We start from the raw sequence: 23,863 nt of genomic DNA on the forward strand, positions 1-23,863 counted from the left end.
TTTCAGTACCCATTGCTTTAAATCATAATTCAAGATGCAACGTGTATTCTAAAACATCCATTACTCTGCCATATACTCGTATGTTTCTTCCCATACATTAGCACGCTATCTGAATTCTCTATTTTTCCTTTAAGCCAAAATAGTTTTACAATCTCCACTGCATCACATGAATAGACAGGTCAGCATCTTTTGTGGGCTGAATTTTCATGTATGCTTCATGCTGCAGAAAACTAAAATGAAGAAACCACCCACACAAAAAAAAACATCATAAACCAAACAAAAGTATTTCCAATGATCACAATGTTTAGCCTTATCTGGTTATCATTATTGCTTCTGCAGAAGCAGAATTCATCCCTTTCTCAAATGCATCACGAAAGGAAGAAAACTGTAACTATACTTTGACAGAGAACTGTGATTGAAAAGCTGCTCATTCAGACACATTAAAGAATCATCAAGGGGATAAAATTAAGCATGCCCTTAAATGTTTCTGAGAATTCTACTCCGAAATAAAGCTCTGGTTTAGACTTCAACCGTAAAACTGCTTGCTGCTGAAAACTTCATAAAATCTGGTCTTGACTAGCTAATAGGAAAACTGCTCCAAATCAGGTAATCATAAGCATTATTCTTATTAGCTTTGGTCTGTTTCTCAGTCCCAAACACATCTATCCAGACTTCTGCATTTAAGGTAAAATTTGTAGCGCAAAGCCCTTTTCCTGAACTGTCGTTGCAGAGAGCCAAAGAAGATGTCAAAGCGATCAGATCTTCTATTTATAAAACTGTACATCTTAAAGATTGGAAGTCCGTCTCAGGACCACATTTGCAGCCGAGACAGCTTGCTTAAAACAATAGTGCTGCCTTTGCTTTTGCTGGCAAGCGTTTTGACCTTCAACAAACACAGTACGCCAGCACTCCTTCTCCAAACCTCATATAGCTGAAGCAGACAGTTTCTTTACATTACTAAAGAAAATTAAAAATAAAAATGCCAGATACACTTACACTAAAAAAAAAAACAACCAACAACCCACCCACTTGTTTTTTAAGTACAAAAGAGTAAATGCACAGCCCTTCAGTTTCTTTCTACAAGTCACTGCTCAGACTGTGTCTTCCAGTTGTGTTGCAGTTATGGAGGCCATAAGTACAGCAGAGGTTACCTTATGCTGTTACCATTTACTCTGATTGCAACAGCTTTCCAGAATCTCTTCATTCATTCACTCATTCTCCACCATTCTATTAGTCACACTTCTAATGAGCTCATGGTCCTTTGCCTCTCCCACAAACACACAACATCAAATTAATCTTAGGGTTATGATCAGCCATATTTAAATCAAACAGTTTACCAAGCTATAAAAAATGTGCACCTCTCTTAGCTCCTGGGAGGATCAAAAGAGACAACTGCAACTGAATAAAAACAATTTATAATTACACCATGCAAAATGGTAAGAAAGAGTGGGAGAATTAGGCTAAATTTAAGGGGGGGAAGGCAAATGAGTTCAATCTGCATGTGTTGAGTTCAAGAGAGCTCAATTATTATTTATTCTATTTATTTAAAATATTTTTACCTCGCCTTTCTTCTGAAAAGGACCCAAGGTCACTTTTTTTTAATGACAGAATTTGGTGTCAGATTTTGATTTATTTTTTACTTCCAGATCATCCTTATATTTAAGAACTCATCTCAGTAGCCAAAAATGAACAGGAACTGCATGCATGTGAATGAGATGCCTCACACTCCCCCTCCACTTGGTAGAAGTTGTTTCATTAGTTTGCTAGGCGATCAGAAGCCCCACACTGTCTAGGACAGGGGTGGGTAATTAATTTCTATAGGGGGGCCACATAAAAAGTCTGAACTGTGTTCGGGGGCCAAACGAACTTTACTTAAAAATAAAATGAAACAGTGATCTGTGAAGTTATAATTGTTTTTATTTTAAACTTGTTAATCTTCACAAATACTAAAGAGGTTTTTTGGGGTAATGTTAAAGATAAGCAACTGATCAACTTTAGACAAAAAGCTATAAATGGTTCTAATGTTCAAAACTGTCCGGGGGCCGGACAGGAGCGGCTCGCAGGCCATATGTGGCCCTCGGGCCGTACTTTGCCCAGGTCTGGTCTAGGAGCTGACACTAGGAGAGTCAGCTGTCCTCCAATATGGCCCACCATGGAAATGCAGTCTATTGGCCTCAGAAGAGTATGGTTAAAGGTTTTTGTGGTGTTGTGTATATAGTTGCTTAGAAGTGTAACCCTAACAGAACTCCTCTGGAAATAGGGATGACACGGTGGAGCAGCCTTCCATCTTGCTTGCAGTAGGGCGAAAGGGAATATGGCAAAAAGGCTATTCCTTCATGAATCCATCTACTGTTCCACTTCCTACCCCGCCGTTCTTCCCTACCAAGACCCACATCAGCTTAAAAAATATTTTAAAACCTGTAAATAGTTAAAAGTATTAATTAACATTTGGAACCATAACATACAAATATTTTAAACCATTATATAAAAATTGTAAATAAATTTTAAAGACCTCCCCATCTCTTGCTGATTCCCCAAAATCCTCTCTAAAGTGCAAGCGCTGCCTTATTAACCAGTACCTGCGGTTGCTTTTCCCTTGTTCCTGCAGTCCTGACACAAAACTCTGGCCCCTCACTTTTTGAGACCGTGTGGCATATTTTACAACTAGCTGTAAATTTCCTTTCTTCAGTTCTGTTCAGTATAACAGTCTTCACATTAATTAGATTCAATTTTTCCCCTCCATGCAGGTATTTCCTTTTTTTCCTTTATTATAACATGTCTAAAGGACATCCCATAAACCTAAACTTTCCCAAATAAGATTCATTTCAAGCATTGAAACACAAGCAGGAAGTATAACAGATAAGTTTGTGGTTTCACATAAAGCCAGCAGACAAGCATATACTTAGAGACAACCTTTACTGCCAAAGCAATCAAAAGCTGTTACACTCATACTGAGTCTTTTTCAGAGAGTTAGAACTTAAGGATACAACCCAGCCAAAGCACATCCAAGTCCTTTTAACAGAAACTAGAGAGATGTAATGACAAGTTCAGTTGTTCCACTAACGCTGGAAGTCTTTGACCTTGTCTAGATTGGGGGGGAAATAAAGCAAGATCCCAGCCATCTTTAACGAACATTTATTCTCAGGGAATAAAGCAAGATCCCAGCCATCTTTAACGAACATTTATTCCCAGGGAAGTATCCAAAGAAATTAGAGCTTCCTTCAACATTTCAAAGACAAAAGCTAATCAGTTGTGCATGAGCCTATAAATGTTGAAGACCAGTTAACTTCCACAACTATTGCCTATTTTATGTAAGCTACATCCTGAATGTTCATTACAAGTACAAATGTCTTCTCTATCCTGTATCGTTTCATTCACATATCCACAGCCATTTTCATAAACCTAAACATGGCATCAATATTGTACTCTATGTGTCTGAAGAAAATAATAATAATAATCCACAAAAGCTCACATAGCAATAAATTTTTACAATGTAGTACAAATCTTCATTCCTCCCTCTCTCCCTCTCATACTGAAACAAACTAATTAAGGTACTTATTTGAAAACTTCTGCAAAATACAAAAGTGCTTTTCCCCCAGCCTAGCTAGATACCCCTGCCTGTCCCCAGAACTAGGACTAATATGAAGACTCTCCCTCATGTTAACCAGAGCCTCAAATAACTGCAGAACAACAGCAGTAAAAAGCTGAAGGAAAGCAAGTCCATGCTTGCATATACATGCACATACCACAGTCATCAAAAACCCACCAAACAAGAGGGGGTATGGAAGTCTGTCAGAATGTCACAATCAAGACTCTATGAGAGGGTTAAAGTCAGTGGACCGCACAAATTCTGGCTGGCTACCAAAATGAACTAAAATTTGTGCAGCCCTGTTAGGCAACAAATGGCACGTAACTTAGGAAGTATAGTGAGCTACCTCATACTGAATAAGACTACTGGTCCATTTAACCCAGTATTACTAGCCTCAACTGGCAGCAATTCCCTGGGTCTTGAGATACGATTCAGTCATAATCTACCTAACAATGGAAGGACTGAACCTGGGACTTAAACCAAGGGCTCTAAGGCCCAGGCATGGCCCCCCTCTCCCAAGGATATTATATCATATACACTACAAAAATATTTTAAGACTTCACAGTCTATCTATCCATTCAAAATAATCAGAAATCTACATATGTGTATGCTTCCTCATGGGGTGGGGGTTATAACCTAGAAATCCCCGTGTATCAAAACAGAATATCAGGAAGGGGCTATACTAGCCATGTCTTGCTGAAGCTCTGCTTTTTTTTCCCAAGGGGGAGGAAGTGTCTTTCATGTTAATACTGGGACCAGCTATATAACCAAATCCAAAAATAGCTGTATTCATGTGAACAGAAATTCGAAGGAAGACTATAATCCATACACAATCCATAACATTCAAAAACAAAATCTACTCCCACCAGGATCACCACTTCCATTATGATATAATACAAAATCACCTTAGTAGCCTCCTCCTTCTTCTTCGTATGACACTTGCTGGTAATTACACAAAGAAAATGTAAAGTATTCTGAAACTTCTAAAGGTATTAATTTAGAATTATATTGGTCCAGGGCCAGAGGTTCAACCCTGCAGGCCGCATGATATCTATGGGTTAAGAGTCTCTCCCCTGGCCCACCCCTAAAGTCTTCTGCCTCTATTCTCTCTTCATATGGCTCCACTTTATCTCCTTCTGCATGGGGAAAGGAACAAATTGCATCATTCCTCACTCCCCTTTCCTGATGGAGAAGAAAAAGGGGAAGAGAAGGCACCATTAAGCACCCATGTGAGTTGCAAGCAACCTTTTCCCACCCTACCCCACCCCTTCTTGCCAAGAAAGCAGAAGGGGTAGATGGCTGACGTTACTTCTCCTTTGCGTTCCCCAACTGCTTTGCCAAACTGGGAAAGGCAACAGAGCAGTAAACCCAGATAAACTGTTACTCCTGTGCTTTCTCATAGGGACAAGATTCTGCTTGTGGAGCAGCCATTCTTAACCTTTCTTTGGCTATGACTCGTTTAGGAGGTCTTCTCAGATTCCAGGACCTCCTGTCAAACAAGGATACAACACGAACAGATGAATAGCAAATCCCCTTCTCACATTTTTTCAGTCTGTGCCCCACTCCAAATGTGCCAGGGCCCCCACTGAGGATGACTGGTGTAGAGACTTCCTACACTCACACTAGATGGTGACCAAGAGATACAAAATGCTTGACTTTTCACAAACATCTTCATGATCGGCAAATCAGTCAATGAAGCCCATTAGGACAATCTGTGGTGTCTGTTTCTGCTGCCCTTTCCATTATCAGAGTAAAACAACTGCAAAATACAATATAGAACAAGCGTTATTGGCTTTCACTTAACCTGTTATAATTTTTATTTCCTATTTATTGAGTGATTTTAGTATTTCTCCCCTTGCATTAAGAATCAATATGACTAAGAGTATTTCTTTAATGTGGAAAAAAACAAACAATGATTCAAACTGAAGGGGAAATGCCACAACTGTTCATCTGAAGACTCAGGCCTGCTGCTTTGTTAGAACTAAGCAACACTGCCAGTCTAAGAGCCTCTGTAAGAAAGGCCAAGAATAATCCAATTGTACCCCTAACAGGTTAAATTCCATTGGCTGGAAACCAGCATGTCTTAATCAAGACAGAATCCCAATGAGAACCATAACCATCAAAAATTTAAACTTGTGTCTGAAGAGGAAGGCTGCAACCCACATAAACTCACTTTCAATTAAATCTGAAAACGCCACAATAGGGTGGGGGCTTTTTCTTCTGTTCTGTTTTTGTTCTACCCCTCCAAATAGTCTAATTGTATGCATAGCCTGAAATCCTCTCCATCTTTGTGTAACATACAGCTCTCCATTCACAGCTTTACTTATGCTCAGGTCATGAGCATCGGGCAACACAACTCTGCAATACGTTGCATGATACCCATCGTGAACACTATATAGAACGCAGGCAAAAGTGCTTCATACATAATATTTCTGCTGGGCTAGAAGGTTCAGATCTGGTTCTGCAGTTTTCTGTTGCACACCAGAGCAGTACAACAGGACTTCAGCCATCAAATGCAGATGTCTTCACAATATTGTTTCTATTCCTTTGTCATGGAACTCCATTAAACATTATTTCCTGGTTTATAACTCATAAAATTGATGCCTGGGCTTCCAATTTGACAGAATCGTGATTATAATAAGACATCTTACTTGCTTTTTATATTTCTTCACATCATTACATCAAATACTACAACAGTTTAGAGAAACCAGTTTTGTAAGAGAAGCTGATCAACTGCCAAATGAGTATTCTTGCGCAAAATGTCTTACAACTACAACAATTACACTAAATGCTACCAGCCCACCCTCCAAATTTAGGCATGGGCAAAGTGTGGTCTTCAGATGTTGCAATTCCCAGCAATCCCACCCAAGCAAAAGCAATGCGAGGAATGTTGGATGTTGCAGTACCAACAACATCTCGAGGGGTCATACTCTGTATGCCCCCCAATAGGCACACCACCAAAGAGAGTGCAAAAACACAGGCAGTTTAATAATCTGTATCAACAAAGTAATGTTTAATCTCTACCAGGAGTAGAACTTTTGCAAAACTAATCAGTTTTCATTGCCAATTCAAGCAATGGTATTCTTCAGTCTCGAGAGACTATGGTAACGTGCTCTGTATGGAGGACTTGGAACAGCGTCTAGTGGGCTGAGAAGGCCAATTTGAGAGTGACAATCCCTTCCACACTGAAGACAAATGCAATCTGTCCCCTGTCCAGCTCCCTGGTTTTGTTGCTTTTGTGGCTGCCTCTTTGCCTCGGCCTGCTGGACAAGGGTCTCTTCAAATTGGGAGAGGCTGTGATGCAACGCCTGCCTCCAGGCTGAACACTCAGAAGTCAATGTTTCCGATCTGTTAAGATCCATTCCTAAGGCCTTCAGATCCCACTTGCAGATATCCTTGTATCACAGCTGTGATCTCCCTCTGGGGCACTTTCCCTGTACGAATTCTCCATATAGGAGATCTTTTGGATTCTGACCATCAGCCATTCTCACAACATGCCCAAGCCAACGTAGACGTCACTCTTTCAGTAATATATACATGCTAAAAATTCCAGCTTATTCTAGGACTACTCTGTTTGGAACTTTGTCCTGCCAGGTGATACCAAAAATGAATCAGAGACAACATATCTGGAACATGTTCAGCTTCCTCTCCTGCCGTGCACAAAGGTCCAGGACTCACTGCCATACAGGAGTGTGCTCAGGACACAGGCTCTATAGACTGGATCTTGGTCTACGCCATCAGCTTCTTATTAAGCCGTACTCTCTTTGCAAGTCTATAGAACATGGTAGCTGCTTTGCCAATGCGTTTATCCAGCTCGACATCTAGAGAGAGGGTGTCAGAGATCGTTGAGCCAAGATACACGAAATCATGAACAACCTCCAATTCTTGTGTAGAGATGGTAATAGAGGGAGGTGAGTCCACACCCTGGCCCATGACTTGTGTTTTCTTCAGGCTGATTGTTAGTCCAAAATCTTGGCAGGCCTTGCTGAAACGGTTCATGAGTTGTTGGAGGTCTTCAGCAGAGTGGGCAACAACAGCTGCATCGTCAGCAAAGAGGAAGTCCCGCATGCATTTCAGCTGGACTTTGATCTTCGCTCTCAATCTAGAGAGATTAAAGAGCTTTCCATCTGATCTAGTCCGGAGATAGACACCTTCTGTTGCAGTTCCAAAAGCATGCTTCAACATGACAGCAAAAAAGATCCCAAACAGGGTCGGCGCAACGACACAGCCCTGTTTCACTCCGCTTCGGATGTCAAAGGGATCAGATGTTGAGCCATCAAAACTACAGTGCCCTTCATTTCCTCATGAAAGGACCTGATAATGTTAAGGAATCAAGGTGGACATCCAATCTAGGAAAGTACTTTAAAAAGGCCATCCCTGCTAACCAAATCAAAGGCCTTTGTGAGATCTATGAAGGCCACAATGAGTGCCTGTTGTTGTTCCCTACATTTCTCCTGCAACTGTCTGAGGGGAAATACCATATCAATGGTGGATCTATTAGCTCGAAATCCACACTGTGATTCTGGAGAGACTCTGTCTACAAGCACCTGGAGTCTCTTCAGCACAACAGGGGCAAGCAGCTTCCCTACAACACTGAGAAGAGAGATGCCACAGTAGTTATTGCAGTCACCCCTGTCGCCTTTACAATGTGACGTTTGCATCCTTCATGTCCTGTGGTACTCCACCTTCCCTCTAGCAAAGACAAAAGACTTCATTAAGCTCGGTGGTGATGGTTTCTTTACAGCACTTCAACAGGGATGTTATCCTTCCCAGGTGCCTTGCCAGAGGCGAGGGAATCGAAGGCTGCTTTTATTTCTGCTAAGGTTGGTTCACTGTCCAACTCTTCCAAGACAGGTAGGCACTCAATGTTATTTAATGCCTCTTCAGTTACTACATTCTCTCTAGAATATAGCTCAGAGTAGTGCTGCACCCAGCGTTCCATCTGCTGTGCTCGGTCCTGGATGATCACACCTGTAGCAGTCTTCAAAGGAGCAGATTTCTTCTGTATTGGACCTAAAGCCTGCTTGATACCATCATATATTCCCTTGATGTTACCTGTGTCCACTGCTATCTGTGAGCTGAGTTGAAGCCAATAATTGTTAGAACATCTCCTGGCAGTCTGTTGAACTTTGCTAGGAGCAAAGCCAATTCAGGACCAATTAATTATACATCAAATCATTTCTAATTTATGCTGATCCTTCCACAGATTTTCTAATGATATGCACCCACAAGTGATTTACCAGTTCCCCCTTCTAGTGGTGTTCCAGAATGGTGCATGTCTACACCAGGTGGCAAGGGCACACAACTCCAACAGCCACACATACTCTGGCTGATCTCTGTTAGCATCTTCCTGAGATGCACAGTGGAGATTCATAGTTCTTCTGCAGCCAGATGCGCCAAACAGTCTAGCTATACTGGCTCCCTTGCCAGAACGGGTCTACCAATCTTCTGCTAGCACTCTGGGATTAAGCAGCTTGCTCAAGAATTCAAGACCAATTCATCCCAAAATATACTGCATTGAAACTGTGTCAATTTATAATAACACACTGATGTTGGAAAATCCATCTCTCTCCATCCACAGCTACTGCTCAGAGAGGAAAGGGAAACCTGAGGTAGGAGTCTTAAAGTGCTAGCTATGTTAGTCTGAACAAGCATATCAACAATAAACCCAAAACTTAACTAAACTAAAACATAAAGAAGACAAAAATGTTGTGGCACCTAAAAGACCAACTGCTATATCTTAATCCAGACCTGGGCAAAGTGTGGCCCGAGGGCCACATACAGCCTGCGAGCCGCTCTTGTCCGCCCCCCCCCGACAGTTCTGAACATCAAAACCATTTATAACTTTTTGTCTAAAGTTGATCGGTTGCTTATCTTTAATTTACCGCCAAAAACCTCTTTAGTATTTGTGAAAATTAACAAGTTTAAAATAAAAACAATCATAACATCACTGTTTCATTTTATTTTTAAGTAAACTTGGTTCAGTCCCCGAACACATTTCAGATTTTTTATGTGGCCCCCCTAAAGAAATTAATTGCCCAACCCTGTTTTAATCTGAGCTTTCGTGGAATAAGTCCACTCCTTCAGATATAAGAGTGAGAATACAGAGACTACATGAAAGAGCTGGATGAAAGACATAATCACTCCTGCTAATCAAGAAGTCCTGATACTTCGATCTTGGCTCCATTGCCACAGTACAGTACTTGCAATTACTCTGATTCCTTTCTGAAAAACAGGGTATTTGCCATTACAACAAAGTACTATATATCAATGATGCACTCCTTATAATAAATACCACTGAAATTCAGTTAACAGGTACAGTGGTGCCTCTCTTGACAACGTTAATTCGTTCCAGCAAAATCGCTGTAGAGAGAAATCGTTGTCAAGCAAAATAAAAAAACCACTGAAACACATTAAAAACCGGTTAATGCATTCCAATGGGCGAAATACTAATCATCCAGCAAAGATCCTCCATAGGGTGGCCATTTTCCGGTGCCTCTACAGCGAAAAATCAGTCCTAAAAACAGCGGGGGGGCATTTTGCACAGCGGGTGGCCATTTTGAAACCTGCCGATCAGCTGTTTGAAAATCGTCGTAAAGCGAAAAATCGGTTCCCGAAGCAGGGAACGATCGTTGCTAAGCGAAAAAACCCCATTCAAACATCGTTTTGCGATCGCAAAAGCAATCACAAAAACATTGTTGTGAAACAGATTTGCCGTTAAACGGGGTAATCATTAAGCGGGGCAACACTGTATATCTTATATTACTTTTGAGTAGGTCCAATTTTCACTTATTCAGTAAAGACTAGGTATTTTTGGTACACAAAGCAAGCCAAAAGCATAATGAGCAAACATGAAAGCAGGGACAAACTTCATTTTCCTGCCCTCCAAAAACTGGAAAATAAGTCTCATCAACATAACCCCAAGATTATCTACTTCCAGGGCCTAACCTGACCTAAAGTTAATGAAGCTTTGACAAATATGGGCAAAATGCCATCCTTCTAATTAGAGATGGGGGCACTTGTATTCGTATACGTGAACTTAACCATCCACTCACATGTCCAACGGCATCAACAGCCTCGCTCATCCTTCCAATCACGCATGGAATGTCGCTCTCTTCCTGCTTAGCTAGCCACTACAGGTAGGGGGAAGGAGGACGTCTCCCTGCATGGTTGCCGAGTGGCCAGCCGAGCGGGAAGAAAGTGATGCTCTGGGAGTGATTGGGAGGATGAGCAAGGCTGCCGCCACCACCAGATGCGTAAGTGGACAGTCCAGCCCCATGGGACAGACCCTTGTGAAGTCCAGCTGCGCGGGAATATTCGTATTCATATACAAATACTCCCATATCTACTTCCAATATATCCCCCAGTCAGCCTGCCACCTCATATCCAGCAGGCAAGGTTCTCAGACATGCAAAGGCACTCAAGCTTTTTCTTTAAATCTTAGACCTCCATATGTTCTGATTTATTTAAAATACTTTTATCCCACGGTGGCTTACATCGTTAAAAGACAATACTTTAAACTAATATACAAATACTAAAAAGGATCAAACAAATACCAATCTAATAAATGGTAAACAAAAGCAATAACAGAAACACATTCAAAGCAGCAAGGCACAACAATCCATTTAGAAACTCCATTCAGGCAGCCATTCACTGAGTGAAAGATTGCCTGAAGAAAAAGGTTATTGCCTGCTTGCAGAAGGACAGGAAAGATGAGGCCAGCCTGGCTTCCAGTGGGAGGGAGTTCCAGAGTTTGAGAGCAGCAACAGAGAAGGTCCCTCTCCCATGTCCCACCAAATCTACCTGTGAAGGTGGTGGGACAAAGAGAAAGACTTCTCCTGATGATCTTAGCACCACAGCAGGCTCATAATGAGCTACGTGGTCCTTGAAATAGCTTGGACCCAAGCTATTTAGGGCTTTATAGGTTTCTTGGACTACAGTTCCCAGAAATCCTGGCCGGCACAGCTAGTGGTGACAGCTTCTGGAAGTTTTAGTCCAAGAACATCTGGGAACCCAAGGTGCTTTAAAGGTTAAACTGGCCATCTATCTCTCAGACTTCTTTGCCAGACCATCATGTCCAGTTTATTTTATGTATTTATTTATTGTAGTTTTACCCCGCCTATCTGGTCAGATGACCACTCTAGGTGGCTTCCAGCATGCATAACATACATGACAATATAAAAATATATAAAAATATAAAATATATCAATAGACAAATACTTCAAGATGGAGAAAAGAAAAGAAAAGAAAAGGGGAAACAAAAAGAAGAAATCAAGTGTTCACTGGAAGGAAGTCTTGTATAAACAGCCAAGTTTTTAATATTACTGTATATCAAAAGTTGGTGTAGGTTAGAATCCACTTTGTCAGATACATGAACCATGGCTTTCAGGTGACAGCATAGGCCAGAGCAGAACCTTCTTCAAATCTGTAGACAGGTGTATGTAGGAACATACACAGTAGCAAAGGTACAGGTAAATGGGATATAAATATGCAAATAAACAAATTATACATAGTTTAATTAAATAACCATAGTATGTCAAAAGTACAGCCTGAAGTAATATCTCTCAAAATATTTAAGATGCCACAGTGAAAGATGGGGCAGATTCACTATGAAACTAACATAGTTTACGCTTCAGAGCCCTTAATCCCAGCAGGTCCCCAGAATAGAGATGTAGCATTTTTGGAAATGCTGAAGCCATATAAAATGGCTTTGGAAAAAAACGGGGGGCGGGACTGTTTGTCTCCAATTTTTCCAGGTTTTTTTCTGCAGGCCTTCCCATCTCTAGGCAAGATGCAGTCCCAGCCAGATATGTAACATTTCCAGAAATTCTGAAACCATATAAATTGGATTTGGAAAAAAACTGAGGGAAAAAACAACTTTTTTTTCTGTTTGTTTGTTTTTCACAGCCATTTCATAGGGCTTAAAACTTTCCAGAAATTCTACATCGCTACTCCAGAAGCAACTTTAGTCCACTTTTTTTTTTAATTAGTGGTGATCTCTGGTGGAACAACCTGATTGAAGAAGGTAACAATGGCTACCCAAACCTTGTTGCTGGTTGCAATGAGGCCGCCATAAAAGTTCAAGCTTCAGGACCCCACAAATGTAGGTCTGCCACTACTGAGAGCGCCGTGAAATAAATATCTCATCTCTGTGATGCAAAGGCCCAGGGTGACTTCTAGTAAGGGGCATGACCTCGATACTTGACAGAACGCCTGCTTCCACCTAGATCTACTCGGATCACCCGCACGAGCCAGGAGGTGAGGCTGAGGAGCCTAACAACGAGAGAGGCCCGGAAAGAAAGGACACGAAACCGGGCCTTCTCGGCGGTGGCTCCTCGCCTCTGGAACAATCTCCCTCCTGAGATCCGCGCGGCCCCCACTTTGGACACTTTTAAAAGTCAATTAAAAACATGGCTATACATTCAGGCCTTCCCTCCAGTTAATATCTGAGTTTTCTGTTTGTTCTCTCCTTATGTATTTTCTATTCTATTGTTGTATTCTGTTTATTACAATATGATTTATGTAATTGTTTGTATTTTTGTATTATTTCACTGTTTTTACTATACTGGAAGCCGCCTAGAGTGGTCTTTTAGACCAGATGGGCGAGGTATGTATGTATGTATGTATGTATGTATGTATGTATGTATGTATGTATGTATGTATGTATGTATGTATGAATGAATGAATGAATGAATGAATGAATGAATGAATGAATAAATAAATAAATAAATAAATAAAAGACCCTCTAAAGAAATTATTTATTTTTCTGATTTGATTGAAAGCAGTTTTACCCCATCTTTCTCCTTAAAAAGAACTCAAAGCAGCTTACATCATTAATTAACCTCTCATTATTTTGTGGTGTGTGTGTGTGTGTGTGTGTGTGTGTATGCGATAGTTCAGGGACAGCAAAACCAAAAACAACAAAATGTCTTGTGACACCCTGAAGTCTATCCCGTTTGACCCAAGATTTGGTGAACAGCAGCTGAGTTCCTCAAAGAGCAGGGGATGGCAAGGCAGCGGGGGCTGCAGACGACAAAGACGTTACCTCAAATAAAATTCGTTACTCGTTACCGGGCTACGAGACTCTTTTACTCACCAGGGCTAGAAAGAGTGACTCTTTCGACTTGCCACACTCAGGATCCCACCCCACCCACTCAGCTAGCATGGCCCGCGGGTTCTGGGATTCAAAATTTTAAAAAAGTGTGTATGGGGGGGAGAAAAAGTACAGTAACTTTTCTCATCTCTGGCTTTCACCCCCCGAGCACCGGATATTCCTCATTCTCTTCCCCCTTCGCAGCCCTGCCCCACTCTGGGGGGGGGGGTTCCCTCTCCCCCCCAAAAAAAGCAGTGCAACTTACAGCGTGTGGCCGCAGACGTTGACCATCAGCTTGAGGGAGGGGTTCCGGTACTTGGTGGTCTTGCACCGGGGGCAGCCCTGGTCGTCCATGACAACCGCCTCGCTCCTGCTGGCGCCGGATGCGCCCGCAAGACGACGAAGCCCGACCCCCCCCCAAACTCGCCTCCGCCGGAGCGGCGTCCGTCCGCGAACCACCTCCGGCTGGAACTCGAGCTCCGGAACCAACGTTCCGCTTCGAAAAGGCGGGAGAAGCTCCTCTTCCCCCCCTCACTCCCCACCTCCACACACACCCCCGAACAATCTCTCGCCTGTGGCAGAGAAATAGATGAATTTTTTTGAGTGAACCTGAGGAAAAAAGGGATGGGGAAGAGGATTAGGGGGACAATAGAGGGTCTTGGGGAAAAATTCCAAGGATTAATGATGTCATAGGCTGTTTAAAGACCAATATGGGGCGCAATCCTGGCGTCGTCGTCCCCCCTGGGTCTTTTCGGACTGTGTGGTTGTTCTGCCCGGTTCAAGTCGCCTCCGACTTCTGGCGAGCCTAGAAATGAGTGACCTTCACAACGGGCTGTCAACAGGCCTGCTCAGCAATAGCAAATTTAAGCCTGTGGATCCCGCCTGAATAAGGTTTTCGAGATAGTCAAGGAGTGGGTTCCCCATAAACAGCTCGTTCCGTGGGTTTTCATGGAATTTGAACCCAGAGCTCCTTACGCCTAGGACGCTGTGTGTATATTATACTACGGTGGCTCTATATACGTTTACTCGAAAGTAAATTCCATGGTGTCTATCAGTTTTGTTCCTTAGTAGGTATGCTTAAGCTTAGAGCCTCAAAAGCTATGAGAGGAACGGTTGTAAGTTTAGTTTTATTAGTTTAAAAAAAAAAATCCTTGCCCCGATGGGCTTGCAATTTAACATGAGGAATAGGATCCTGGAAAGACCGCTGAGGAGTTAACAAACCCTATACCAGTCCGTGATATGGCCCAATCGTGCGTGTTTACTTCGAAGTAACCCTCATTGCCTTTATTGGGGCTTATTCCAAAGTTAGTTGCGCATAGGATCGCACCTTTGTAGCGCGTTCCTGCTGTTAACTAGCCCCAACCATACTGCGTTCATGGGCATATTTCTTTAGGAGAAGATTGATTTAGGAATTCATACCTACCTGAGTTCATATTAATGAGATAATGCTCTTTATAGCTGCAGTTCGATTGCGTGCGCATTGGTTCTGAAATAAAATCAACTGGATCGAGCCCACTATACGACCAAAGGGGCACACGGTGGACGGCAGCCTCTCTCGTTTCCCATTTGATCGGAATCACGGAGCAAATTAAGACAGATCCATATAACTTTTTGTGCTTTGAAGGCTGGAATCTCATGCACAGTTGGGCACGTTTAAGCCCCGTAAATCAACTGATCCAGGTGCGCGCCTAAGTCTCTATATGGGATGGGGCACCACATCGATGTACTAAGTCGAGAGTAAACTCCGTTAATTGGCCCCTCGGGATCTTACTTCCAAGTAAACATGCCCAGATGCAGCACCTGCCTGAGCTTAGGTAAACTCAAACTGATGTAGCTGAGCCTTTACTTCAGAACAATCGTGCCTAGCATTAAACTGCAAGGCTCAACCCTAAGCAAATGTGTTTAGGAAAACTTACTTCTCAGTAAATATTAATCGCTTCAGACTGACAAAGTGCAGTTAATATTGGTTGTAAGAGCAAAGACGGTGGTTGTGCTTTAAGGTTTGCCTAGGAAAATGTATTGATAAAGTAGCAGATCAATAATTAATACAGTGTATGCGCCACGGTTATGGCTGCAATCCTATCGTTTATGTACAGCCTGGTGAAGCTGGTCCTACAGTCCAAGCTTACATGCGCTTTTACTCGGAGGTAAATCTAGCCCTTTTTCATGGCACTACTGTAACTCACAAGGATACAAAGAACGGCAACGGCTTTCCCCTCTGTCAGACGGCAATCTTTCCCAGAACGCTTTCTGAGCAACGTATCTCAGAATCCCCTTAGGTAACATGACCAGAGGCTGTTCTGCCTGGAGATTCCGGGAACTCCAATCTAAAAAAGTTTTTTAAACATTCAAGATCTGAGGATCCCAAAGGTTGGAACTGGGGTGCAAAGAGGTGTTATCCCACCGATTAGCTGTCCTTACTCCAGAGTAACTGTTACTTGACAGGCGGAGCTATGTTTCTTTGGTCTCCACCACTAACTCGCTTCCGATTGACGGCAATTCCATGAATGGGTGACCTCCAAAACGCCCAGTCATTAACAGCCTGGCCCAGCTCTTTTAAACTCAAGGCCGTGGCTTCCTTTACCGAGTCAATCCATCTCATTCTTGATCTTCCTCTTTTCCTGCTTTCTTCATCTTTTGCTAGCATTACTGTGGAGCCTAGAGGTGTTTAGTGGGGACGGGAGTCTCCGTGAATTAAAGTCGCACGGAATATGCCTTGCAGCTAGTGAGTGGGAAGGAATGTTGTTTGAATCGGGGGGGGGGCAAATTAATCCCTTTCTGGTCCATAGGCAGCAGAACTGTTTTCAAGACAGTTAGGTGGCAGCGCCTAGATTTTAACATATTGTAATTAAATGAATAAAAATCGCACCGTGGAAATGGACGTTTAGACAAAACCGGTGGTATATTGTTACATTCACTGAACAGAAATTTTGAAATTGTGTAGGAAGACCTCTTCAGACAATCTCCTAGTAAATCTTAAATCCGAATATTTCTGGTAAAGTGACTTATAGATCGTACACCAAGCATGTCATGTATTTAAGGACAGTTATGGTTTATTAATAATGACATCCTTGGTAGCTGGTTTCAGTTCGAAGTCTCCTATCTAGTTATGAGGTCTGTCAGTCAACTCTTAAGCATATGTCCTTCGGATGAGCCCTACTAATTTCGGTGGAGGCTTACTCCCAAGCAAATCTGTTTAGGATTGAAACTTGTGAAAGTGCATTGATTGACTGTGTCACTTCGGTCGACGTGAGAAGTATAATTGCCATCCGTTTTATGATTTCCGGAACAGCAACGAATAGTACTAAGAAGAAAAAGATCAACTCGGAGTTAATGACCTTAGAGTGAGATCTATGGATCAGTCGGTGATACCTGGAAGTCCAGTTTAAAACATTGCGTAAGGACTTTGTGGATCGCATCCCTCCGGTAAAGACCTGCAACGCCCGAAGTCATTTCTGAGTGGTAGGCAAACATGTCTAGGAAGAAGGTGAATGGGTGACTTCTATCTGGCTTTTAAATGTGAATAGAGTCATGCAGTCTACAAGGTTTTCTGGCAAGTCAAGCTCTGTGAAATTGTAAGGGACTAATTTCCAAAATAATTTGGGTAAATTTATTTTTCCTGGTATAATAGCTCCCATAATCCACCAAGCCAAATGGCAGGAAAGAAATATGGGCGTTGAAGTCCACGAAAATAACCCGTCCACGAGCTTCTCCAAGTAAATATACAGTATTAACATATGAAGTTACAGAGCTAATAGATTCCTGTTTCCGAAATTCTGAGAAATTGGCGTATGTGGTTCACTGACCGAGAACTTAGGAGACCTGGCTCAGAAGCGGGACTAAACCGTGATGGGGCTGGCGTCGGAAAGAAACGGTGTTCTAGGACTTTGGAAGGAAGATAATGTAGTCCTCAAGATATCCAAAACCAGATTTTAAAACACACAGACCACCATCATGTCTTTTGTGCTCTGTTATTATTTCAGTGTCAAGAACCTCTTGTCTACCGATTGCATCTCCTCCATGTTTGCTTCGAATAAATTCCACTCGTATTTACTCCCAGGTAAACAGACATATATCTGCTACTTTACATTTTTGTAACCTGCCTGCTTTCTTTCACGAACGTGCAACCTCAGGCACCCTTTTGTTTCAGGAACAAAGCCTAGATCCAGCAGTTAGTCTTGCACAGAGTAGAGTTGATGAACGGTAAGGCAACAGTTATGCCCATCCCATTGATTCAATAGGTCGACTCCAGCTGAAGCTAAGGAAGTAGATTTAAACTGGTGGGCTTTAACTTCTGAACAGGACGTGAAAGCCAGAATCTCCTTCAGTACAATAGGATGTTAAGCTCAACTCAGATTTATGAGAACGGGCTGTGCTAGTTTACCGCCTGATCCCTAACCATCCTTACTCAGAAGTAAATCCATAGGATTGTGGTCTGGCTGGGTTCAAAGCACTCTTACGTAAGCACTCTTAGGATTGCAACTTTCACGACACAATCCGAGCCCAGAATCCACAAAAAGGAAGGGCAAATAGTAGAGAGAATCCAAACATATACAACATAAGGTTTTTATGCGAATCACCCTTATCCAAACCTGAACGACGGAAACTAGCTACTGTGTTTAACCAGACAAGTCAGATTTCTCGTGATTGTAACAAACATTTATTATCCATTTGTTATTTTATCAGTTTCTTTTTTTTTCTGCCTTGAAGTTCCAAAGTGACCTGTTTTTATTTAGCAACGATGCACTTTCTATTTATAAAACGCTATTTAAACCTTTTGCTTTTGTAAATTAAAACTTGCTAAGATGCTGCAGCTAAAAAATTGGATCCAACAAAAGTTAAGCATTTTCTCTGTGCAACCTGTAGTGTGTGTCTACTCAGAGGCAAGCTCAGTTTATTGAACTGAAACGTACTGCCAGCTGCAATCCTCTGTAGCCTTACCTGGGTGTATTTCCCATGGAACTGTTAGCTTTTCTTCTGAATACATACATATGCACAGCATTGCAGTTTTAGCCTGCAATCCTTCCACACTTGGCCGTATCCAACTGTGAGAGGAAAATGCCCCCACTGAGTTCTGTAAGGCATAGGATCGCAGCAGTGCTTCTGAATAAAGTTGCAGTCTTCTGCAAAACTGGCCTGGAAGGGCGTATGACCAAATTCAGGAGGACCTACTTCTGAGTAAAATATATGACATCAGCTGGCTGCATGTCATCCACAGTCGGAGATACAGAATGGCGTGCCCTGCTCAGCATGGTCTCAGTTTCCATCCGTAAAATGGGTACAATTGCCCCAGACTATTATGAAACCTGAACTTGCGCTTTGCACATTCAGGCTGGAATTCAGTAACATGGAGCACAATTCCAGGCGGGGTTACTCAGGAGTAAATGTCACCGTGTTCAGGGGAACTTGCTTCTTCACCCTTTACTACTTAAAATAGAACTGTGCACCTGGAATTGAAACGAGTCCATCATCTTCCTCATCTGGCCCTCTCTCTCTTGCCTGTGTATTTGCAGCAACGTCTCACTGCAAACTCTTTGGGGCAAAAACTTTTTATTCATAAAGTGTCATAGATAGTAATGTGGGCGTCTATGCAAACCCTATCCATTTAATCACAGGTAGGTCTCCTTGAGTCAGTGGCACTCTTCTGCCCATAAGTGCACAGGATTGCAACCTAAAACTGCAGTACTAAGCATACTAGTCTGGGAAACAGGATTTGGAGTAAACATGACCAGGATTAGACTTCTGATCTGGATACACTCCCGTTAACCGGAAAGGAACCCCGTTGAACTCCCTATAATTTGCTTCCCAGATCAGCACGCGGTGACTTTCATCACACTTCTGCAGGACTTCAGGATTTATGGAAGCAAATTCGTATGTTATTTTCCCCAGTATCCTTACAGCTACTCCAATGCCTCCTCCAAAAGTTAAGTTCTACGGAATTCCACGAGACTGACTCCCCTTCCACGTATGGGGATGCTCTGCTTTAGCCAAACAGCTAGCTAGAGCAGAGATCCGGCCACTTAAGTCACCAGGCGAGCCGCTCAAAATTGCCCATCTTTTATTGATTTGCAAACTTCGAAAGTGTTTTTTTAAAAAAGTGGAAGGTGGAAAAAGAAAGAGAAGAGTCACACAGAGGAGTGCACAGTCGATTTGGGTCTTAATCCGCCCCCCCCTCTCTCCCGTAACAACCGACCCAAAAGGCAAGGAGTGGAGAAAGTGAGAGACGCAGCACGAAAAAAAAAACCCGCAGGTAGAAGCGCGCCCCATTTCGAAGGGAGAGGAAGTCGTCTGGAGCGCGGCTGGAGGTGTAAGGGGGGGTGGAAAGCGGGAGGGAGGAGTTGATGGACGGTTGCTGTAGAAACCCCGGATCCTCCGCCCCGCCGTGTGAACCGGCCAATCCGGGCCCGGCAGTTGCCTTGTGCCTTTAGGAATACTGTATGTGTAGCCTTTGGTGGAGAGGCGCTTCGGTGGAGTCGCGTTAGGAGAAAGGGGGAGGGGGAGGAGGAGGAAGGAGAAAAGTGGGAGGGAGGGAAGTGGGGCTGGTGGGGGGGGGGAGAGGAGGAGGAGGAGGAGGGAGGGAGGGAGGGAGGGAGGGAGGACGAGGGGACCGAAGCCCGCGATCCGTTTACACACTCGTCTTGCTCGCCCAAGCCGTCTGAATGAGGTTCGTGCGTGGCGCCGGGGAAACCTGATCGGCTGAACGCCAGCCGGGTGGCGGTGCAAGGAGGCCGGCAGGAGGAGGAGGAGGAGCAGGGAGGAAGGGAGGGGTGCGGGCGGGCGGGCGCCTTTGCACTTTCCAGGGAAAGGCGGCCGGGGGGGGGGGGAGAAAAAGAAAGAGAGAGAGAGAGAGAGAGAGAGGAGGGGAGGGGGGAGGAAATCCCACCCAACTCTCGAAACCAAAACAAGAGCGGGGTGGGGGGGGGGAAGATGTCTTCTTCGTCGTCGTCTTCTCCTCCTCCTTCCTCCTCCTCCTCTCCGACCACCAGGAACTGCGGCTTGGCGGCGGCGATCCCGCCCGAAGCCGTGCTGGAAATGCTCTCCACGCAGGAGAAGGCCACGCAGGACGGCCCCGCTCCCGAGACGGCGGCGGCCACGACGGGGGCTGCACCGCCTCCTCCGACGGCGGCGGCTTTTGGAAGGAAGGAGGCTGGCGAGGAGGAGGAGGAGGAGGAGGAGGAGGGCGAGGGGGCGGACGAGGAAGCGGCCGCCGCCGCCGTCCTGCTCCACGCGGAACTCCTGGCGAGGAACCACCTCCAGCAGCAGCAGCAGCAGCGCCGAGGGGACGGCCCGGCCGCCTTGCCTTCGTCCTCGCCGCCTTCCTCCTCGTCCTCCTCCTCGTCCTCTTCCTCCTCGCCCCCGGCGCCGCTGGCTTTCTCCCCGGAGCACGTCGCCTGCGTGTGCGAGGCTCTGCAGCAGGGCGGCCACTTGGACCGCCTGGCCCGCTTCCTGTGGTCGCTGCCGCCGGGGGACCTGCTGCGGGGCCCCGAGAGCCTCCTGAAAGCCCGGGCGCTGGTGGCCTTCCACCAAGGGCTCTACGGGGAGCTCTACGGGATCCTGGAGGGCCACAGCTTCGAGGCGGCCAACCACCCGCTCCTGCAGGAGCTCTGGTACAAGGCGCGCTACACCGAGGCGGAGCGGGCCCGCGGGCGGCCCCTGGGCGCCGTCGACAAGTACCGGCTGCGGCGCAAGTTCCCGCTGCCGCGCACCATCTGGGACGGCGAGGAGACCGTCTACTGCTTCAAGGAGAGGTCGCGCAACGCCCTCAAGGAGCTCTACCAGCAGAACCGCTACCCGTCGCCGGCCGAGAAGCGCCACCTGGCCAAGGTCACCGGCCTCTCCCTCACCCAGGTCAGCAACTGGTTCAAGAACCGGCGCCAGAGGGATCGCAACCCTTCCGAGCCCCACTCCAAAAGGTGAGCAGAGGAGAGAGAGAGGGGAGCCGCCCGGGGGGCTGGGGGGGGCGCGGGGGGGGGGAAGGGAGAAAGGGACGAGAAAGCTGCCTCTGGATCCGGCCACCGCGCCCCGAGTGCCTTGACCTGCCTTGGGGGGGGAGGGGAAATGAACTCACCACATGCTCAGGAGCCGTGTGGCCATGGCCTCCACGCCCCCAGATGTCAAGGCATGCCTGCTTTACAATTTGCCCTTTGAGGGTGGAGGTCCTACGGGTTAGTTCCCCCCACCCCCAAAGCTTCTCTCGGATCTTTCTTCTTGGCAGGACTTTGCAAGAAGTTCCTCTGTTAGGAACCTGCGGTGCAAGTTGGTGGCCTCCCCCCTCCCCCCCCCCCCTTTTCCTTCTTGCTGGACTTGGGTTTTCTGCTGAAGGCCTGATTTCTACTCCCTGGTTGGTTTCCCTCCCCCCCCCCTTTTGTACTTTCCTTGCCTTGGCCTTTTTGCCCCACCTCCCTCCCTTTGCTTCCCACCCACCCACTGTGTCACTTTCCCACTACTGTACTTTGTATCTGGTTTCTTCCGCACACACACCCCAATTCCTTCACTTCTGCTCCTTGTCTTCCTTAAATATTTATATTGCATTGCAGACCCTTTGGGGTGCTTCCCCTTCAGGAAAGCCTCACAACAGCCCTGTGATGTAGGGACATCCTTCTCCCCCCTCCCATACTTCCCTGGGGTCAGAGCTGGGGCTGAAAGAAGGGGAGCCTGCTGAAGCTTCCCCCCCCCCTAGCTGCCCCCTCCCTTCCAGTTCAAGTCATTGGAAACTTGAACTGGAGATTCTTCAATGTGCTTCTCTCCTAATGCTTGGGCTTACCTTTCCTGCCCGGTCCTGCTCCCTTTCTTTCTGTCTCCGGCCACCTTGCTTGGCTTTGTTCCTCTCCCCTCCCCGCAGGTCTGCCTCTTGCAAACACCTTGCCTGTTTCTTGCTCTTCCTGTTCCCCCCCCCTCCTGCCTGGCTTTCTCACCCCCACCCCCTCCAGCCCTCTGTCCTTTCTTGGCTCACATTCCTTGACAAACATGGCGCTTACACCTTCCACTGCTCTCTTCCTCTCTCAGGCTCCGAAAACCCCCCCCCAAAAAAAAAACGCTGGTCTCCTGCAAAAGACAGCCACCCACCCAAGCTTCCTAGCCCTGCTGGACATGAAAGGGGCTGTGGCAAACTAGCAGGGCCTGTCTCCTCTAATGTAAAGCTCCCCCTCTCCCATTTTCTTGCCCCCCTACCTACACAAACGCTCACCCGGGGCCCCTTCTCCCTCCTTTCTCCCTGTAACCTTCAAAAACTTCTGCCCGGAGGCGTACTTTCTCATGCTTCTTGCACAAAGCCTTCCCCCCATTCTAACCCACAAAAATTCTTTGTCGCTCCATTCCTGCTGGGATCTGCTCCCCCCCCCGCCCCTGTGTTCTTGGCTTCCCCTTGGCTTTTCCGAAAAAAAGACAAATTCCAACGAAACTTCCATCTGCCCTCAGAGGTGCTGGTTTTCCCATTAGTGCAAAGGCTGTTCCAGTAGACGCCACCTTTGGATCCCGTAGAGCTCTGCCTTTCTTTTCAGTTTTGTCTCATTTGGGCTCACAGAAGAATGCATGCCGTCGGACACAACAGCAGCTCCAGAGTCAAAATTTGTTATTCTCCCCTTCAGACCTGGGGAAACCTTCCGATCCTCCACTGACCTCTTTCCTTAGGCTTATTTTTTTTTACTTTCTAGCCTCCTTCGAAAAACAAATACGTGTGGTTCAGTCTGGCGCTGCTCCTGAGCTCATAAAGACTTTTCCCTCACTTTATTTGACAGCGTTAATCATTGGCCCTGGGCTTTTTTTTTTAATGCAGCTTGGGCAGGGAAGGAATCAGAGTGTGCAAATTTTTTATCTTTTCTCTCCCCCCCACCCCCCCCACCCCGATGCAACTCCTTGCTCCTCTTGTTGTGAAACTTGATTCAGGGCCGTTTGGCTTCAGGTTAGGTTTCCCCCACAAGCCGGGAGCAAGGTGCGCCCTGGCTTATGATCCCGAACTACCCCTGACCTCAAAATCCCCCAGAACAGATCGCCTTTTAGTTGACCTTTAATCCAGACTGTGTATGTATATGTGCCTGTTCTGCGGCCGGACTTTGGGAGAATTTATCCGGTCAAATTTCTCACAGATTCCCATCTATTCCTACTCTTCATTTCCTAGCAGAAAATACACGGGTGTGTTCCTAATGTCACAAAACGAGGCATCAAAGCCGTGTTGTTTCCCT

At 45.2% G+C, this 23,863-nt stretch overlaps 2 protein-coding genes across 3 annotated transcripts in view; one reads left to right on the forward strand and one right to left on the reverse strand.

Annotated features, from left to right (window-relative positions):
* MNAT1 (MNAT1 component of CDK activating kinase) overlaps positions 1-14,132 on the reverse strand; it is a 142,021-nt gene extending 127,889 nt beyond the window's left edge. Inside the window, exon 1 of one of the 2 annotated variants that reach the window (XM_020813209.3) lies at positions 13,948-14,130. In XM_020813209.3, coding sequence (XP_020668868.3) covers positions 13,948-14,036 — 89 coding nt within the window. In that variant the 5' untranslated portion in view covers positions 14,037-14,130. Of the gene's footprint in view, positions 1-13,947 lie in introns of both variants that reach the window. The other variant, XM_078383792.1, reaches the window with a different exon arrangement.
* A 6,372-nt stretch (positions 14,133-20,504) lies between these two features.
* SIX4 (SIX homeobox 4) overlaps positions 20,505-23,863 on the forward strand; it is a 43,032-nt gene continuing 39,673 nt past the window's right edge. Inside the window, exon 1 of the mRNA XM_020813195.3 lies at positions 20,505-21,595. Within this exon, the coding sequence (XP_020668854.3) occupies positions 20,610-21,595 (986 nt within the window). The 5' untranslated portion in view covers positions 20,505-20,609. The remainder of the gene's footprint in view (positions 21,596-23,863) is intronic.

The sequence above is a fragment of the Pogona vitticeps genome, chromosome 1 (genome assembly GCF_051106095.1).
Source record: "Pogona vitticeps strain Pit_001003342236 chromosome 1, PviZW2.1, whole genome shotgun sequence".
NCBI classification, from domain to species: Eukaryota; Metazoa; Chordata; class Lepidosauria; order Squamata; family Agamidae; genus Pogona; species Pogona vitticeps.